Source organism: Nyctereutes procyonoides, unplaced genomic scaffold (genome assembly GCF_905146905.1).
Source record: "Nyctereutes procyonoides isolate TBG_1078 unplaced genomic scaffold, NYPRO_anot_genome, whole genome shotgun sequence".
NCBI lineage: Eukaryota > Metazoa > Chordata > Mammalia > Carnivora > Canidae > Nyctereutes > Nyctereutes procyonoides.
Genome location: NW_026575040.1, coordinates 13,861,035 through 13,881,539, shown reverse-complemented (window position 1 = coordinate 13,881,539; position 20,505 = coordinate 13,861,035). Strand labels below are relative to the sequence as shown.

At 33.3% G+C, this 20,505-nt stretch overlaps 1 protein-coding gene across 2 annotated transcripts in view; it reads right to left on the bottom strand.

Annotated features, from left to right (window-relative positions):
* The window catches only part of VPS13C (vacuolar protein sorting 13 homolog C), a 174,369-nt gene that overhangs the window by 61,198 nt on the left and 92,666 nt on the right, over positions 1-20,505 (bottom strand). For both annotated transcript variants that reach the window (XR_008663727.1, XM_055319705.1), the window contains exons 36-47: positions 19,857-19,993; positions 17,736-17,892; positions 17,026-17,105; positions 16,427-16,486; positions 15,638-15,803; positions 13,988-14,104; positions 12,582-12,685; positions 11,380-11,547; positions 10,404-10,708; positions 9,116-9,263; positions 5,362-5,512; positions 3,208-3,317 (exon numbers count right to left, since the gene is read on the bottom strand). Coding sequence is in view for 1 of the 2 variants with exons in the window: in XM_055319705.1 (XP_055175680.1) it covers positions 3,208-3,317; positions 5,362-5,512; positions 9,116-9,263; positions 10,404-10,708; positions 11,380-11,547; positions 12,582-12,685; positions 13,988-14,104; positions 15,638-15,803; positions 16,427-16,486; positions 17,026-17,105; positions 17,736-17,892; positions 19,857-19,993 (1,703 nt within the window). In the remaining variant the exon portion in view is untranslated. The remainder of the gene's footprint in view (positions 1-3,207; positions 3,318-5,361; positions 5,513-9,115; positions 9,264-10,403; positions 10,709-11,379; positions 11,548-12,581; positions 12,686-13,987; positions 14,105-15,637; positions 15,804-16,426; positions 16,487-17,025; positions 17,106-17,735; positions 17,893-19,856; positions 19,994-20,505) is intronic.

The window sequence follows — 20,505 nt, the reverse complement described above, 5'->3', positions numbered from 1 at the left end:
CAATGGTTAATATATACAAAATTTATCTCATAGCTTAACACAAAAATAATCGGGAAATATTTTTGTTAATCAGTCTAATAAATATTTAATAAGCTCTTCTGTAAAAAACACTGTGATAGGAACGAACTATTGGGTTTATGAGAAAGAACAAGATAACAGTAGATGATCTCAGTAAGCTTGTACCCTAACAAACATAGGAAGTAGAAATATATTACAAGAAACATTACAAGGAGATGCTATAAGTTGCAACTGATCAAAGACTGACATATAGTCATTTATTTATTCATATTTAATCCTCCCATATTCCACAAAGAGTATTAATGATTAGGTAAAGAATACAAACAGCAAAAGCTCAAAGGGTCAAAGAGATCAGCACAGGCTAGGAAAAATTCATGAAGAAGGTGAGAACTGAATTGAGCCTCAGAAACTGAATGAGATCAGACTGGCTAAGAGCAGGTAAAAGACATTCTACCGGATCTGACGCAGGGTCTTGTATTTGTCTCGGCCAAGTCGCATGTTCTCAGCATGGATCATATCATTGGCAGTCTTCTTGGACTCATCACGAAGAGGGGAAATGTTCACACTGGGCTTCAGAGAGCTATTGGAGACTTTAACCTGATCCCTTCTACACTCTAACCTCTTTCTCTCAACACAGGAGTAACCTCCTCCTTTCTATTTCATGTGTGCTCTTTTATTCTCTACCAGAATTATATATTCTAGTGGCATCTAATTCAATAATGATTTCTGTGTTTCTTGCTAATGTACTCTTAGTTTTGAGGCAGGATCATTTTGGCCTCATTTCCTTACCACCCCATACCTGGGAAGCATATATATTTTAAAAGAATATTTTGCCAGAAACATTATTGTAATAAACTTTCAGTGTTAGTGATGTCACCTGTCACCATAGGTCATATAGTCCATTCTTAAAGTACTTAGTATTTGGTTTTGTTGTTCTTTTTATTTTCTCTTCTCCCCAGAGTTCAGTCCCTAAAGTTCATACTGTCCCTCCATGCAGTGCCCCTAGCCCAGAGCCCTTGACTTTGATTCCTCCCTGACCCCATCCATACTGTCCCTCCATGCAGTGCCCTAGCCAGAGCCTTGACTTTGATTCTCCCTGACCCATCCGCCTGTCTTATGTGCATTGCTGTGAATTATATTGATGCTATCTTGGTGATATGCCCTATACTGGCTAAATTCAAACCTCGAATTGTGGGGCAATCTAGCTGCCTTAAGGACAATAACACATCCACAGGGAGGCTGGGGATAAAGGTTAGATTTTGTATTCAGGTTTTTTTTTTGTGTGTGTGTGTGTATCTTTGGGGTTTAAAAAATTGTTTTTGGAGAGGTTTATGCTCAACCCATGTTCTATTTCAGTGCCAATAAAATTTAGAAAGACAAAAAAAAAAAAGACATTCTAGATGGGGGAAAAAACATGAGTAAATAGTTCAAAGATGCTCTGAGGGCACAAGGTACCAGCTCTTCAGGTTTGAATATTCCAATTAAAAAAATGGTAGGTAAAAAAAAAAAAAAAAGGGTAGGTATGTAAGTGATAAATCACTAAAATCTACTCCTGAAACCAATTAACTAACTAGAATTTAAACTAAAAAAAAAAAAAAAAAGAAAAAAGAATGGTAGGGAATGAGAGCTGGAAAGAAATATATGGGCCTAATGGAGATCTCAAATTCCAAACTAAAGATTTAAACTTTCATTTACAGGAAAAAAAATTATTTAATCGTAACATATACCTCCAAATTCTGTACATATGCTCGGACCTTAAAAAAACAACTCCCCCTCAAAGCAAAAAACCAACCTACCAACCAACCAACCAACCAACAAAAATCTCTTCAGGGAAGTAAAGAACCTCAATTATAATTACTCACTAAGGATGATGACATGGATATAAGGAGTACTAGTGATGTGCCATTCCTGACACACTTGGTTATAACTTTACATCTGTCACTCAAGACAGTACATTGGATGCATATGGGTCAGGCCTTACTGACATTATTATTGGCAAATTTGGAATGTAAGTTTTTAAAATATAAATAATTCACAAACTTTTGATCTGTAACTATTAATAGAAATGATCTGTGACATATCTACCCATCACAATATATAGTTATTGATGTAAACAACTTGGAGCCACTTAATTTTTTTAATAAGGTAAAATTCAGATAACATAATACTGAATGTTTTTTAGTAAAATGGGAAGTTGTAAATGGCTACATGAGATTCATGTAGGAAACTGAACTTGTGCCAATGTCTAGTATGGATGAAAGAAAAAAGCAACAAACAAGGAAGCCATTGCAGTAGGGTGAGCTAAGAAGTTTCAAATAAAGTAGCAGTGAGAAGTGACAGGAAAGAAAGAAAAAAATGGTAATACTCAGTGTCTAACGAATAAAGGTGAACAAAGAAGAAAGTAAAAAAAATACCAACATTCTAAGGCTGGGGAACCAGTAGAATGATGGCTCCTTAAGTGAAATGAAGAATACATTTAACTGTTCATTTTCCATAAGGTCATTTTCTGTTCTTTTCATTAACATTAAACATTAGAAACGAAAGTACTTTATTGCATAAATGGCAGATACTAGCTCAAGGCTCAACAGTAATAATATATGAATATTGTATAACTTTTAGAAAACAAAATAAAACATAAATAAACATTAACAACAGATATATATAATCAATGCAGATTATGGATATTGTCACATGATGTACTTATTATGAGCAATATAACATAACTGATATAGTAAAAATATTTATTGAAGATACTATCTACGTAACAAAAAAATAGCTTTCTAAAATACTACTGATTCATTAATTACTTCAAATCATGGCACTAGATCTTCGTTCTTCAATCTACTAATGAGTATCCTTCATACATATCTATTATATATAAAATTTATTCAATAGAAATACAATTAATGCTTACATATACTGGATAATCATGAACTTTGAAAGGATCCTCTAACATTTCAAAGCCACTACTAAATTATTCTCCTTAAATAGTTATATATGTATACATAAATTCCTCTACTAGAGATGGATCTAAGTGGTTCAGTGCTGATGTTACTTGGAAAGAAGTAAAAAAAAAATTAATACGTTTATTAAATTCTATTTGGCCTAGAGAATATACATTGGTCTTGCATTGTCTTCCCTTTATTAGCATTTTTAGATTTATCTCTAATAAAGACATGGACTACATACCTGGTTGATATCATTGTTATAAAGGACAATGGAAAGAGATTCAAAGTGAAAGTCAAATTGGAGAGTGACATTTTGGTCCACGGAAAGCTTTGAGTCTGTCAAATCTTGTTCTGATGGTTCAAACATAAGTATGAAAATTAAAAAGCTTTAAGTAGGTACATTATTTTATACTTATTTTAAAAGCTAATAATTTATTATTCTAAATCTGTATCATACTTCTAGGATTCTTTAAACCATATTATGAGACAATTAATTAAAATGGCAATGATTCACTTGACGGGATGGGATGAGCACTGGATGATATGCTATATGTTGGCAAATTGAACTCCAATAAAATTTTTTAATTTAAAAATAAAAAATAAAATGGCAATGATTTATTCTGTATATGTTTAGTACAGGGCAAAATGACAGAGGCAGGCCATCTACATTTTTTAAAAAGCAACAAAAAGAAGGGGTCTTATTATGAAATTGGAGGCACAGAAAAATAAAATACTTTGACCTATAACAGACAATTAGTAACAGATACTCTGCTAGCATGGTGTAATTCTATTTTTAATTACATGTATCACCCAACTCAGTATGTTGACAAGAACAGAATATAATTCAATAGCTGAGTCAAACAGAGCTCAAATATAACATGGGGCAGGGAGCTTTTGAAATTCCAAGGTAAGAGATTTCAAGAAGTAATTTTGTCCATTCCCTTATCTTTAGGCAAAAACTTTTTAGACAATAAGAGTAAGAATAGATACTGCTTTCAATCATTCTTACAAAGTGATTTTATCATCTCTATTAGAGACTGATTCTATTCTTTGATCATTTATAGGGAAGCGCTCTTACAAGATGCTAGAAGAGAAAACACTGCATAATTTTAACCAGATAAATGCTTCTCCGATTTGGAAAACACTAGTTTTTTCCTTCACTCTTCCTGAAAGTAATTCACATTCTAATCTTCATTCTTTTGCAGCTTTCATCTGAATTCACAAGTTTTCCCAAGGACCACATTAACAATATAGCCAGAACCAGATAAACAAACTGACCACAGCTGAACATAATGAGATCATTAATCACATAAAGCCTGCCTGCTATCTTTATTCATCTGTACACAGTTCTGTCTAACCATAGCAACAGCCTGCTTATCTAGCATTTATCCATACTGTAGCATAAACCCAATCTGGGGAGAAGATGCTGGCCTCACTAAGCCCAGGGAGTACTCATTACTATCCACCTGAAACAAAAACCTTTTCTGCACACTGCTCTAGTCATTTATTTTGTGATTTCAAAACACACTGGGTCCAACCATAGAAGAAGCAATATTAATGGTATTATTAACTGGGAGTTTTTTTATCTATTACTTTCTGAAGTAACAGCTGATGATCTGACATTATAAAAGCACAACAGTATGGGACCATTTATTAGAAGGGCAAGGGATACTTCATCTCTTTTCAGCCATGGAAACATAACCTATTTATAAGTTTAATAAAACATATGATGTCCATCAATGACTTTAAATGATTAAAACAGATTAAAATTATGTTTTAAAAAAAAATAAAATAAAATAAAATTATGTTTTAAATAACTGTTTTGAGCACGAAGGACACTTTCATTTTATAAAAATTATCTTTTAAAAATGAATTTAAAATAATTTTAAAAGATCCCATTCTAATAATGTGGAAAATTCCCTTACGTATATGACTATATCACTCCAATAAAACCAAATAAATGAAGCTGTTTTTGTACAAAACAACCTTCCTTTGTTGTGGGCCAGTCATCAGTGTAGGATACCGAGATCCTCTTCTCTCAATTATTTTGGAACCTTACTATGCTGTATGCCTAATTTGCTATAATCTCAAGGTCCACCACCTCAGTGGCTTTTGAATTCAGCAAATTCAGCTTTTTTAAGTAAAGGGGCCAACATGTATCCTATAGACAATAGGTGGTTTCTCCTCTTACAGAAGACAATGAGCATACCTCCTTTTTTGGGAGTTCCAAGGCAGCCCCAGGCCCTGTACCAAGCCAATTTTTATAGTAAATACTATAATACTGAATCAGTTCATACCACATTATGCTAGACAACTAAAAAGACACTATACATACATACGGCATTAACACTAATTTTTCTCCATGATCAAAGCAAAAATCTTCATTAATTTATACCTTTGAGGTGGTCGGACCCACCCAGAACATCTTTCCTTATTCTTATAGCCTCCTGGATAGTCTGTGTAGGGCTTGGCTGTGAAGAAGCTTCTCCAAGATTTTCTAGCAGAATTTTCATTAAAACTGTTAAGTCATCTTCACTGAGAGCAATCTAGAAAGCAACAATAAGTTGTTAATATAAAGGAATAAAAACACAGAATATCACATCCATGTTTTAATTTACAGTTCCTCATATTCAATGTCCATCTGAACAACAACAACAAAAAAGGAATTGGGACAGTAAATATAGGAGATAAGGATTTCATCTTGTATAGTATGAGACACTCTGCATGTGGAAAAACACTCTGCCTGCACTCACACCCAAGCCCCTGCATCTGTCACTCTTCATGTCTGTTCCTATCTTTATTGTATGTTCCTGAACCTGTGCTTCTCTCCCCTCTCCTATCTCCTCATCTCCAATCGGCCTCTCTCTCTTCTGGCTCAGTACCTGCTCCCTCTTCAACTTCACTTCCATCCAAACTCAATACAAGAAGAGTGCTGTTCAATTTCTACCTTCTGCCAAGAAGCTCTCCTGCAATGTAGTTTTTATTCCCCCATACAAATACATCTGGACATGCCTAAGACATTTGTTCAACTCATCAAGAATAATGTCACTTGGAAAATAACCAAAGTGTCTACAAAGAATTTTTTCAAACCAAACCACAGAGCAGGAAAGGAATATCCTATTCATTTCCTACTTTTATAAAAGGGGATATGTGACAAGAAAAAAGGAAAGAAGAGAAAGAGAAAAAGAAAGGAAGGGAGGGAGGAAAAGCAAGAGCTTTTGAATCAGCCAGCTCTGTATCAACCCTACAACTTTAAGACTATGATATTTGCCAAGTTTCTTAGTCTCCTTAAGCCAGGTTTCTCAATCTTTAAAACAGAAAGATGGGGTGCCTGGGTAGCTCAGTCTATTGAGTATCCAACCTCTTTATTTCAGCTCAGGTTGTGATCTCAGGGTGCTGGGATCCAGCAAGCTTCACACTGGGCGTAGAGTCAGCTTGTCCCTCTTCCTCCCCCTCTACTCCTCCACCTGCCAGTGTGCACATGCTCTAAAACAAAATCTTAAAAAAATAATAAAACAGAAATAATATCATCTTCCTCATAGGTGGCTATACAACATGAAGCAGCTAGAACAAAAGTAGCTGCCACTGGCTCTAAGATCCATTAAACCTTTTAATCTTTCTATCTTTTGTACATTTTTCCTACACATACAGTGGTCCAAAAGCCCTGTTTCAAGTACTTAAACACAAATTGATATAGGCATGCATGCATTCACAGCACCTTCTCCTTTGAACACCACAGAACCCTTTGTTCCCCAAATTAGGCCCCTATTGACAGGAAAATTTTCTGATTCCCAGCCTAAATGAAAATGGGGAGATATTTTAGCCTGAAGTAATGACCAAGGATTTCTTGTTTGCTACAAGCCCCAATCCTAGGAAAACAGATGTCACTTTAACTCCCTAGAACTTCCTTGTATCTTCATTCTCATGTGTGATACCAAGAAATAACAACTGCCTGAAAAGCAGCTAACTTCATCACCTCTTCTGGTTTGCTGTGGTGAAAAGAGCAGCTGTATTACATATTCAGACTGACCCTTCAGTAAGTCTGAAGGACAATTTAAGAGATGGCACCACAGTTTTTTAAGAACTGTCAAGATGATCTACCCAAAACAACTTACAGGTATCACTTACCAAATATCCATTTTAGCTACACTCTAGACCTAGGAAAAGTACACAGACTCAATACCCAAGAAGGAGTGTTCTGAGAGGCCTGGACTGCTGACACATTAGCAGTGGAAACTATACACACTATGGCTGCATTCTTGATTTAACAAGGGTCCTTTTAGTTAAAGTGATGATCATGCTTTGATGTTAAACTGACGGAGCTCTTACTATTTTTTTCTAGTTTCTTTTGAAATACTTCCAGCATAAAGGAAAAGCAGAGAAGATACAATAATCCTCCCCAATATGCCTATCATTTAGCTTTGTCAAATCTTACAAGTTGCTATATTTCCTTTAGGTCTTGTTTCCCCATTATAGATATGGTTGAAGCCCCATGTTTACTTCTATGAGACCCCATCCCCTCTATGTTCCTTTTCAGAGAAAGACACTATCCTGAATTATTCTTCCCATGAATGCTTTCTTATACTTACCACTACTGCATTCCCTATAAATAATAGATAGCACTGTCCATTGTCTTGCTCATTATAAAACTTGAAATAACATAGAATTATACTATTATTTTACAACACAATTTTTTTCCATTTTTATGTTTAGGATATATCCATTTTAAGTTCTAGCTCACTCACTTTATCTGGTTTATAATGTCTACTGCATGAATATACCATTGTTTGGTCCATATTCTCTTACTGATAAACATATAGGCTTTACTTTTGCTTTCAGCAAACCTATAACCACACAATCTTTGAAAGCAAAGGGAAAAGGTCAAATATTAGCCCTGAGATTTAATCTTTCAATAGTAAGGGAGAAGTTAAAGGAAGAGTCACATACTCTGAAAGAGAGAAGTCTTTATGAATACCCTAGACACTCTTCCCATGTACCATATTTACGCAAAACTACACACAGGACCTTTCATCCCTACAATAAACTTCAATTTTAACTTCTTTAATAGAACTCGGCTCCTCTAACCCTTTCTGTTTTATCCAGAACTTACTCTAAAGTAATCACAGGTATTAAAAACTACTAAATTTTTATTTGTTTTTCACAATCTCTGTTCAGTCACTCTCTCTCTTCCCCTATCCCCTAGTATTTGGCTTCAATGGTTTCACATACAGGCACACAAAGACCATAGGATTCCTATACTTACATAACTGTCTTTGGCCATTATCATTTCTCCCTGTAAGCCAACATATGACCTGCTAACTACACTATAAGTATTTCCATATTTATATGCTTACCAAGTTACATACTCACCTATTTAAAATGTCCACTTTCTAATTAAAAGAGTGCTTCTTTACATTAAAAATACTCCTAAGCAGGGAGGGACACCTGGGTGGCTCAGTCAGTGAAGTGACTGACTCTTGATTTCAGCTTAGGTCACGATCTCAGGGTGGCAGGATTTAGCTCCACGTCAGGCTCCATGCTCATCATAGAGTCTGCTTGCTCCTTTCCCTCTCCCCACTTGTGCTCTCTCTCAAATAAATAAAGAATTAAAAAAAAATACTCCTAAAGTGTGGTATCTAAATAGTACTTTATACTATCTTGCTATTCTACTGCCTTAAACTTTAATAGAACTTTCCAAAATTATTAATAATATTTTCAGTAGATTCCAATGAGTTTTTATCTCAGATTTCTTGCTGGATTTACCAGATACGTGACTAAAGTGAAATAAAGTGTGAGAATTAGGATGACCTCATTTTCAGTTAACAAAGTATTCCCTTTTAATGCTTCACTGCTTTTTTTTTTTTTTTTTTTTAAGATTTATTTCTTTGAGAGAGCACAAGCAGGAGGGACAGAGGCAGAGAGAAACTCATGCAGACTCTGCACCTGTGCTAAGTGCAGTGCCCAATGCAGGGCTCACTTTCACAACCCTGAGATCATGACCCAAGCCAAAAGCAGCAGTCTGACCCAACCAACTAACTGCACCACCCAGGCACCCCTGCTTCATCACTTCTGATGTATGCTAGAATGGCATTGTGATGAATAATAAAAGCCTACCCAGCAATTTTCATATACTGTACACATATACTTACCAACATAGGTTTTAGTTTTCCTTTTATCTCCATCCCTGGAATTTGCACATACCATGCTGCTGCTAAATTTCGCTGTATGGACAAAAGTAAGTTGACTGGTTTTAAAATTTCAATGTCAGGTTGTGCCAAGCCATTCTGCAAAAGAGTTCTGAAAGATAAACAAGAATTTATTTTATATTTTTGACATTTATGTTTTAGAATGAAGACTATCATATTGTCTAACAGTTTCCATAGTTTACCTAGATATTGAAGGCTGCTATAAGAATTCTTTAAAACATGTTTCTTTTCACAAATCAATCCAAATCAGAATAAATCAAGACCTTTCTGATACAAAACCTACATAATGCTGATTTCAAAGACAGAAAGTATGACTATTATACTATTTACTACTTTCACAAAGACTGTTGAATATTAGCAACTAGCATCATGCAAACAAATGTTAACATTTGTTTCTCTTTTTTTAACATTTTTTTTTAAAAAAGATTTTATTTGTTTATTCATGAGAGACACACAGAGAGAGAGAGAGAGAGAGGGAGAGAGAGAGAGAGAGAGGCAGAGACACAGGCAGAGGGAGAAACAGGCTCCATGCAGGAAGCCCGTCGCGGGACTCAATCCTGGTACCCAGGATCACGCTCTGGGCTGAAGGCAGCGCTAAACCGCTGAGCCACCCAGGCTGCCCAATAAATAAAATCTTAAAAAAAAAAAAAAAAAAAAAAAAAAAGTCTTTCAACAGACTCAACACTTTCCCATTTGGATTCAGTAATCCTTTACATACCACACTGAGAATTCCCAAAAGTGGCAAGGTTTAGAAATGAGAAAAAAAATCTTAACTTTTATTACATTTTAAGAAGTTTTCTCCCATTGACAGAAAATAGCTATAGGCAAAGTGAAGAATAAAAATAAGTCTAAATTAAGTATACTGAGTAAATTTTATTTTTTTTAATTTTAATTTTTTAACTTAAATTCAATTAATTAACATATATTATCGGTTTCAGAGGCAGAGGTCAGTGATTCATCACTCTTATATAATACCCAATGCTCATTATATCATGTGCCCCCCTTAATGTCTACAAAATGAAGAAAACTACATAATAAATGTGGTAAGACAAAACAGAGATTCTATGAGGCACACTAGTTTTATCACTGACCAAAAACCAATGGTCATGGTTTTATAATTATAAAAAGCAAGGATGAGAACCACAAATCATGAGAGTATTTTATCCCTACCAAAGATTTTATGAGAATTCTGTTTCTAGCAGTAGTATACAAATGAATTATATATTTGTACCTAGACAACTTCAACTGAGTTAGCTGAATGTTCATCTTGTCAATGACTGGAGGAAGAGAATAATGTTCCATAGGAACTAAGCTAAATTTGTTTTCAACTCTGATTAAACCCAGATCTGCTACAATAGCATTTGGCGATACTGAAGACTGAGGAATGATAATAACTGGTGCTTTCAAGTTAATATCCATCAAAAGGCGGAAACTCTTTTGAGCCAAGTCTTTCATGCTGGAAGCAGCTCTTTCTGCAGCCTGGACTGTGGCTGAACTCAAAGCTTCTTTGGCAGTTTGGAAATTGTTGAGGAAGTTCTGTTGAAAGAGACTGATATTTAGATTTCCTTAAAAAAAAAAAACTAACTTTAAAGAGCATTTACCTTAAAAAGAAAAACTAAATAAAAGAGTTAAAAGAGATGTTATTTATAATTGTATATATGGAGAGTGTAAGTCTACACAGACATACTCTGAGATACTAACAACCATCACCTCTGATTGTTTAGGTAGAAATCCATAACTTATAACCTTTGAATAACAGCCCTGCTAAGAGGCATAAACAGATTAAAACTCTTCAGCCCATAACATTTACATGGAAATAATTAGAAGAAAATAACTATATGGCTTTGTTGATCAATTATAATTAAAAGCCATAAAATCCAATATTAGTCCTTCATAAAAATATTCTTTTAGCTAAATATCTTTAAGGGTATTTGACAAAACAACACTGAAAATACCTAAATTAAAACACAAAAAAGTACTTTTAAATTATGTAACTATGGAAATGTGAAAGAATGGTAACAAAGATAACAAAAATTCATCTGGTTATCCATCATGTAAAGGAATTCCTTCACTATAATATTCTGTTCAGCATCTAGGTGTTTAGCACACAGCCCTATTAGTAAATATTTTGACTATCTAAGTTCAAATGTATAGGCAAAGATATTTAGGTCTCAATGAGAAATAAATACATTTAAAAATAAACTTACCAAAAGAGACATGAAGAATTTATGAACATAAACAATTTGGATACAACCCACTTTTAGGCTAAGTTTCCCATCCACTTTAGACATATCAGCATAGGCCTTTCCTTCTGTAGCATCTGGATAAAGAGTCATTTGGAACCTAAAGACTTCATCTCCCAAAATAGAGACAGCCTAAAAGTATTAAATTAACTGGTTATTACATCAAAAGAGCTACACTATATCAAAAGAGCTGAAATATAAATAAGTTTCCTAATTAAAAAATCCTTAACATATGAAGAAGCACTATTTAAATTCAACCTTCAATAAATTGTTAAAAACACTTTGCTCACAAAACTTTTTCCTATTTCTACAAAAAAAGTTTTAATTAATGGAAATATCAGTCACTTAATTGGTCAGATATAACTTACAAATCATCCAGCCTATACACAATGTGAAAGCACATAATAACCATATTCATATCCAATCCCTAACAAATTGCCTGACACATTACTATTAATGAATATACAATGAACAAATGAATAAAGGCATCTCAACCAAAAATCAAAACAAAATTTCAATATGGAAATTATTTTTCATTTAAAACATTTTTTGATGTTATTTTTTTGGTTTCTATTAATCTGTACATTCTTAGCTAAAACCAACGTGGACCTTGCCATGTATGTTTTCTTCTAGGAGTACTATGGCTTCCAGTCTTAGATTCTACAAAGCTATGGTAATCAAAACAGTATGGTATTGGCATTAAAAGAGACACATAGATCAATGGAACAGACTAGAAGGCCCCAAAATAAACCCATGTACATATGATCAATTAATTTTCAACAAAGGAGGCAAGACTACACAACGAGGAAAGACAATATTTTCAATAAGTGTGTTGGACAGCTACATGCCAAAGAGTATAATTATCAACAAAACAGGACAGCTATATATAAAAGCATAAACTTGGACCACTGTCTTTATGCCATATAACAAATTTAATTCAAAATGAATGAAATACTTGAATCTCTGCCTCTCCCACCCATCTCAATATGGCCCTTTTATCTTTTGTTGTGAAGGTGCTATTCATCTAGTTTTCAAGACCTTTTCAGAGAAAATTATGCCACTTGGCTCTGTAGAATTATTATGGCTGTGGGGGGAGGTGAGTTCAAGACCTTCCTACCCTGCCATCTCGAACAGCCTCATTTTCCTGAAACCTGTTTTTTAAGTACCTTTTTGTGAATGGACAGCAAATCAACATTCGTAATTACTATATCCTTAAGTCTGGCAAACATGTCAGTCTGCTTTGGCTTCACAGAAATAGAGGCATCCATTCCTATGGGAAACATAACATTTACAAACTTTTCATCCAACCCAAGTGACCCAATTTAGTGGTATTTAATCAAGTTAAAAAATACACTACCAAGATAAAGAATGAATAAAATTACTATTACACATACTAAAGGTATCAACTTCTATGTATGAGATGCCGAATAAAGGTTACAATATCTTTAAGTGCTACAGGTATTTCATACATAAAAGTTGTGGAAATTTTAAAGACAAACAAAACCAAATTTCAAAGAGAATTAATCACAGGTTTTCAAACAAATATCCTGTGCACTGGCAAGATCACAAGTAGTCACAGAGGAAGACACACAGTATTTCTTAACAAGCACTTATTATGAAAACTAATGCTCTGATAACTAAGCATAAATGAATATAATTTGATGAATAAATATTCATTCTACAATAAAGTGTATCTAAAATATAATCTTTCCCTTCAAAAAATTTTGGTTATTCCCATAATTTCTAAAAGCATAATGATTTTTAAAACCACTCCTTAGTAAAAGAGAATGCCTATAGCTAAGACCCAGTAATAAGTTCAACCTATTACATGCCATCCATGAAAGAGATACTTAGTAATAATTGTTAATAGTACTTACTTTTTAACCTTTTTTTCAAGTGCTTACTATGTACCAATCACTTTTTCTAAGTATATGTAAATGTGTATATAATCCTAAAAATAATTATTATAACTATCACAACAATCCCATAAGTAATTATTATAATTATCTCCATTTTACAAAAGGGGAACTAAGATACAGAAAAATTAATTAATTTTCTCACGGTCAGCTAATAAGTGTTAGAGCCAAAACTTGAATCTTGGCAGTCTGGTTCAAGAACCCATGGTATAATATGAACCTATTCTTTCATCAAGCTGATGATGGGTAATGCTTACAAAATTTCCTTTAGGTACTTCTATTTTGATTCTATATGTACAAAAGACAAGGGAAATAAAGATAGTAACATTTTCTTTATTTAGTGAGGAGTTGTGATATTAATTTCTCAGTTTAAATTAAGGTTATATTATTCTGAAAATATAAAAGGAACATAAGCAACGAAGCCTTAGATTTATTCTAAAATTTGAAAAATATGTAAGAAATGTTTCATGTCAGCTGTGAATCCTAACAAATCCATGTCCAACATTTCAAAGTACATCTTTGAAAAGCTTCTGCAAGTCTTCAATATAAGTAAACAAAATGATGACTCATATGAAACCTAACATACACAAGCTCACTCTTCCTTGAGGTCTATGTAAAGAAACAGAAATACCTACGCCAAGGAAATCATTACTTACCACGTATTCTAATATCTGCAATGTTACACTTCTGATCACAGACAAAGACATTAAATGCATTTAATTCAGCTATGACCTTTAAATCAAACACATCATCTTGAGAAGTACTGCTAGATACTGAAAAATAACAGAAACCTTGAGATTAGCAAAGTGCAAAGACGGTATAACAGACTAAATAATGTAAAATTCACAAAAAGTACATTATGAACTATGAAGAATCAAAAAGACTTCCGTTAAGATAACATGAAATTAATATGGATTTTACTCAATTTTCAAATGCCAATCAGAAACGAGTCTATTCCCCTCCAACTTAAGAATAAAAGCAACCTTTAATAGAACCTTGAAAGTACAATTTGTTAGATGGAAACTTTCCTATAATTTTTCTTCTTGGAAAAAAGGTTTAGGTCTATGAGGCATAAATATAAAGAGCTAAAGATTAAAAAATACAAAAAAAAAGTATGTGTATTGTCTATAAGAATCACAATCAAATGGATTCCCTTAATCTAACTTTGGTCCAGGTCTTGATTGATAAATTTAGGATATATTTTTCTAGAGATATGTCTTGATGAGGGAAACATTCCTTTTCCTATAATACTGTAAAAAAGCACAGGACATCAGTCCTTAATCACTAAGGTGATAACAGAGATTTTTTTCCCCTAAGATATAAATCAAACCATAAAAACTATAATCAAACCACTAAAATCAACTAGAGAGCACAATTGGAAGACTATTTCTTTGGATTAATAACTTTTGTAGTTTATTGTGAACTTAAACATTGCTCTTTCATTTATCCAATTGTATGTGCACATGTATGTATATATGTATGTTATATAAAGAAGTATTTCCACAGATATTAATATAACAAGTACACAACAATAAACCTCTTTAGTTTATAGCAAAAGTATTGCTCTGACACCTTGTTAAAAAATTCTCAACCTTACATCAGATCTAATATTACTAAAGCTTTATGCTTTAAAGATGTCAGTAATACAGATGTCACTCAAAACACGTAAGGGTCTAAAAATTAAATTACTAGTTTTGGATATTCAAATCACGTCATATGAAAGAAAAATAATTTAGATGATATATGGCTTGAAAACAGGTGCATGTTCACTCAGGATAACATCATATCTAACTCATAGCACAAGCCATATGCTTAAGGAACATATGCCCATAACTTTATGTGATTTAAACTCAAATTTGGTTAGAAACTAAAATGAGTCTGTCTCTTCCATGATATTCTTCTTCCTTTTGTGCCCTACAAAACACTTATGTGACTGACAGAAATGGGCCTTTGTACTATGCATGACTGTATTCATATTTTAATTTCTTCTGTTCTCACTTGCACTGAAGTGAAGGCTGCAGAGACATCAATACAAAGTACCTACGTATAATTTTATTTTATGTAAAGGACAGACAGTGAAATAAAATACAAATACATGATTAATATTAAAATTTCTTTTAAATCTCTCACAAAATTATCCTGTCCCTACCGCAGAGGTAAAATTTGCTTACTTTTGAAACTAAATCTGTCAGAGCAGCTGTAATATTAAGATGCTAAATATTTGTCTTAGCTTGAAAATATAAGTTATCATATGATTATTAAAAATTCAGACAGAAAGTATTAGACCATGACTCAAAAGTTAATACCAGCTTTGACAACGATATTTCTGGACTCCCCCACAAGTGGTTTCAGCTCAGATGATTCCTTTTCCAAAGAGGAAGGTTCAGAAGATGGAACAGCAGATGATAAGAAATCCATGAAGGATAGTAAAGCTTCCAAATGAAGTATTAAGTCTAAGGATGAAAATGAAACCTAAGATAATAAACAATTAGAGAGGCAGAGTTCAGATATGGTGACATTTTTATGGTATATGGTGACATATACTTATTTGTATATGTTGAAGGACAATTCATTTAAGAAAAGATCAATTAAGGTTTTTTGTTTTTTTTTTTAAGAAAGAACTCACTATTAATCACTGGTTAATCTCAATCAGACAATAAACTGACAGTCTGTCTCCACTCATGCTCAACTGTTATTCAGACCTTAACTGGTGGGTTTTAAGGAAAGATACAGTAAGTAATATAGGGCCTTAGATCAATAACATTTCAGATGCATCCAGGACAGACTATATAAGCTCAAATATATCGTAAACTATTTCTGTACTGAGCCATACTTTTAGCCTTGTCCTTAATTTTATTCTAACCCTAAAGCCAATATTTAATTCATATGTTTAATGCTACCATCAATACTAGGCCAAATAATCATGTATAAAATTCCCTTAAAAAGTATATTATTTGTTGGTGAGGGTGCAGGGAAAGATGGCTACAAAGCTAGATGTAATCATTAACACTGCCTTATAGTGAATTAGAAAATACTTACCTCTACTCATTAACTCCACTATAATACTGCCTTATGGTGAATTAGAAAATACTTACCTTCAGTCTCTGTTTGGTATTGTCATGAATGGTTGTAAATTCTGGTCCATCACTGTCTGCCTAGAAATAGTGGAAGATTAAACCATGGGGTTGAAAATACTAAGAACTCACACACTGAAAAAATATATATACAAATATATACTTATATAGATATATACACGTGCCTACGTATATACACACACATATATATGTACATACACATTCTCTACTTTTCAAGGATGCTATGAAAACACTAAAAACATATTTCTTAATGGCAAAGAGGCATGTGCCAAAAATCCTGAAGCATTTCTCACACTCTATAGAAGCAAAAACTAAAATTCTTTATCCTATGTAGGAATAAATGCTAAAGGTAAGGGAAAATGCCAGCATATATAGATTATGACAAATTTGCTTCAGATTACCACAAAACTTTGTACATACTCACTTATTCAATATAAGGGTTAATTCAAAAGATTATTGTTGGATGCTTGCTAATTCACTGTAATCAATGAGCTTTAGAATGAAAAATTATAGGGAGGAAAATTGAAATATTAAATATGGGAGAATTACACAACTTCATATATTCAAATATTAAAGAATCCTAGAAGGAAACCAGGTACCTTTGTCAGTGACATTTTTAGCAGCGGCTCCTCAGTTACATTAGAAGAGTTAATAATGTGAAGCGGCTGTCCTACAGAGTCTAAAAATAAAAAACACAGGGCCACTCCAGTAAGTCTTTCAGACATTTCAAATGTATTTTTAAACAGAATTTTAAGGCATATATATCATACCTCAATAAAAGTGGCTTTGAAAAAAAACTCCAAAAAAAAAAAAACTCCATAAAAATTTTTGAAAAATACCCAGTACCAGTCAATTATAACTGTTGTAATATTTACACTACTGGTATTATTCATTTGAACAAATCAGAAAGAATATATTGAAGAAAAAAGCTATAAAATAAACTAAGGATTATTCTCAAGATGTTTGCTTTAAAGTTAGCCCCTAGAGTTCCTATAACTTTAAACATCCATAACAATTTTAAAAGTTGGCTTGATACACAATAAAAAGTGGACTTGAATGTATTCTACTTCATGGTATATATATATTTATATATATATATTCAGAACATATATATATTCAGATATATTCTTACTTTATGGTAACTATATAGAAAATAAATTTTTAAATATCAAATTCCTTTTTATCAACATAAGAAATTTAATCAACTAAATAATTATGGTAACATTAATAAATGTACTTACTACTGACAAAAAGGTATAGACCATGTCTCTAACATGAATAATTTACACAGACTATACTTCACACTTACCACTGAACTCAAAGCATCGCATACTAATTTTTTTTAAATAAGCTTTAGCAGTCAGGTCATAGGGTTTAACTTTAGCTTCCATTCCAAGCTGCAGGACATTCAGTTCATGTAAAGGCCTTCCTTTCTTTTCTGCTTTTTTCATCAAAGTAATCACAACCTAGAAAAGGCCCCAGTATTATCACATACAATTCCACTAATATATCATGAAGGTAAGTCAACAATTTCATAGCCATTCAGACTGATATAATAAAAAAAATTCACATAATGTAAAGATGTGTACTACTATTTGTGCCTAGAAAAATGCCTAGTGTTATTTACTTTGGAAAGTACACTTACTTGTTTGGACTTCTGAAACACTGCCAGTGTATTCTAGTGATCGTTAAGGTAAGATTTAAAAAAACAAAGAAAGTAGTTCTGCCTAATTCCCAGAAGTCTAGTCTGATGGATGGCCTTTCATCTGGAAATCTATTTGATAAATGGTCAATTTTTATACTAATCCTAAGGCAAGCTTTCTCAAGCTTGGTACCATTGACATTTTGGACTGGATAATTTTTTGTAGTGAGGGAGCAGATCTGTGCATTTTAAGATGTTTAGTGGTAACAGTGGTCTCTCACACTGGTTGTCAGCAGTTCCCTCTCCTCAGATGGTGACAACCAAAAATGTCTTAAGATAGTGTCAAGTACTGGCTTGGGGGAATGCAAATTTGCCTCCCCTGCTTTCCATGTCCTCAGGGAATGGAACTATAATAGTATTTATTATAAATGACATTAAAAACAGCTTATGGGTTTTCTATGCACACTTGTTAATGAAGCTCATTTGCAAATAGAATGATTCATCTATCATTGTTTCAATTATTAAAGCTTATCTTCAATAACTCTAATATTAACCACAAAACATTAAAGTTTTAAGGTGAAAGAAATTAGCTGAAAAGCATATATTTCAGATAAGAAAAGTAGAACTCATTTGATTTAAAGTTTATTATTTTTAACTTAGAGGAAGAACATGATCTCTACCATAATGATGAAGGGAGGGCAGCCAGGGTGGCTCAGCAGTTTAGCGCCACCTTAAGTCCAGGGCCTGATCCTGGGGACCTGGGATCCAGTTCCGCATTGGGCTGCCTGCATGGAGCCTGCTTCTCCCTCTGCCTGTGTCTCTGCCTGCCTCTTTCCCTCTCTCTCTCACTGTGTCTCTCATGAATAAATAAATGAAATCTTTAATATATATATATATATTTAAATATATATATATATAATGATGAAGGGATTTTGCAAGGAAGTTCTTGCAAGTCCCTGGGTCTACTACATTTTCTCATCTACTCACCCAGCTCCTTTCCTGATCTCCTTTTCTCAGACTCTACTTATATTCCTTAAAAGCTCATCTCAAATGTCACTTCCTCCAACAAATGTTCCCTGACACTCTCATCCTGCTTAGATGCATTCCCCCTGCTTACTATTATAGCCACAATGTCCTCAGACACTTTTGTAATGGGAGCACTTACAAAAATTTTAATTGTTTTCTTGTTCAGAGTTTCTGCCTTTTAACTCTATCCTCAGCACTTAGCACATGCAATGGATATCTGAATGTGCAAATACAGACAAGGAAAATCCACTTACTCTTTCCTCAAGACTCTGCAGACGGAAAGCAGATAGTGGTAATAGAACATATTTCTTAACGGCAAAGAGATCTGTGCCAAATATATCATATATATTTGCATGTATATTATATATGATAATATAACATTTTAAAAATATAGACATATTTTTACATGTTTTATTCTATTAAGGGTTTCTAAAATTAACAAAGGATTTCTGTCACTACTTCCCTTTCCTGACTTTCTAATATGAAATCCAAAGCAAGCTACATCCCAAGTGTTCTAAAATCATCTGAAAAGCATGTTACAGGACATGTTACCATGTTCTCTATGAAACAGTATATACCCCAAATATAACTCATCTTTCATAAACTCTCAAATTTACTACAAATTGTATTGCTACATACAAATTATAAATAGCCTACATTGAGATTTTTTTCATACATATCAATAATCCACAAGTTTTAGTAGAGGTGATTTCAAATATCTATTATTTATTCACTTTACAGAAATAGATGACAATTATATACCTCTTTTATTTCAAAATTCAGCAGCACATTAATAATGTCTACAGATCTCATTTCTTCCACTCCAGCTGTTGAAGTACCATGGGAAGCATGTACATCTTGTTTTGCTGTAGAGATTTCAAGCGGTCCTTTAATTTCACCTAAAGATGTTAAAAAGAAATTTTTTCATTTCCATCCACACATTTTTTTCCACAAATACTCACTGAGGACATGTATGAGTACTCTGGACCTGTGTAAGCTCTGAAAATCCACAAATTAGTAACACGTAGCTCCAGCCCTTAGAAAGCTTATGGTTTAATAGAAGAGATATAAACATTTAAAATACAAACAAACAGAAGAGGCAGACTACACTTGGTCACATTAAGTGGACAAATGTTAATAGACTATAGAAAACTGTAGAAAATACAGAACATAAAATGGTTATGGGGAGGTCAAGAAAGGTTTAATAAGGGAGTTATCATTCAGGTAGAGCTTAAGGACCTCCTCATACAGAGAAGACATCCAAGAATAAGATATTTTGGAAAATCATAGCACATCATGATAGGTTTTGGAAACAGAACAGAGTTTGCTATGATTAAATCATGAGGAGGATAACAAGAGTTAAGGCTAGAAAAGAAATAAAATGGGAGGGATGGTTACAACCTCTCATGCC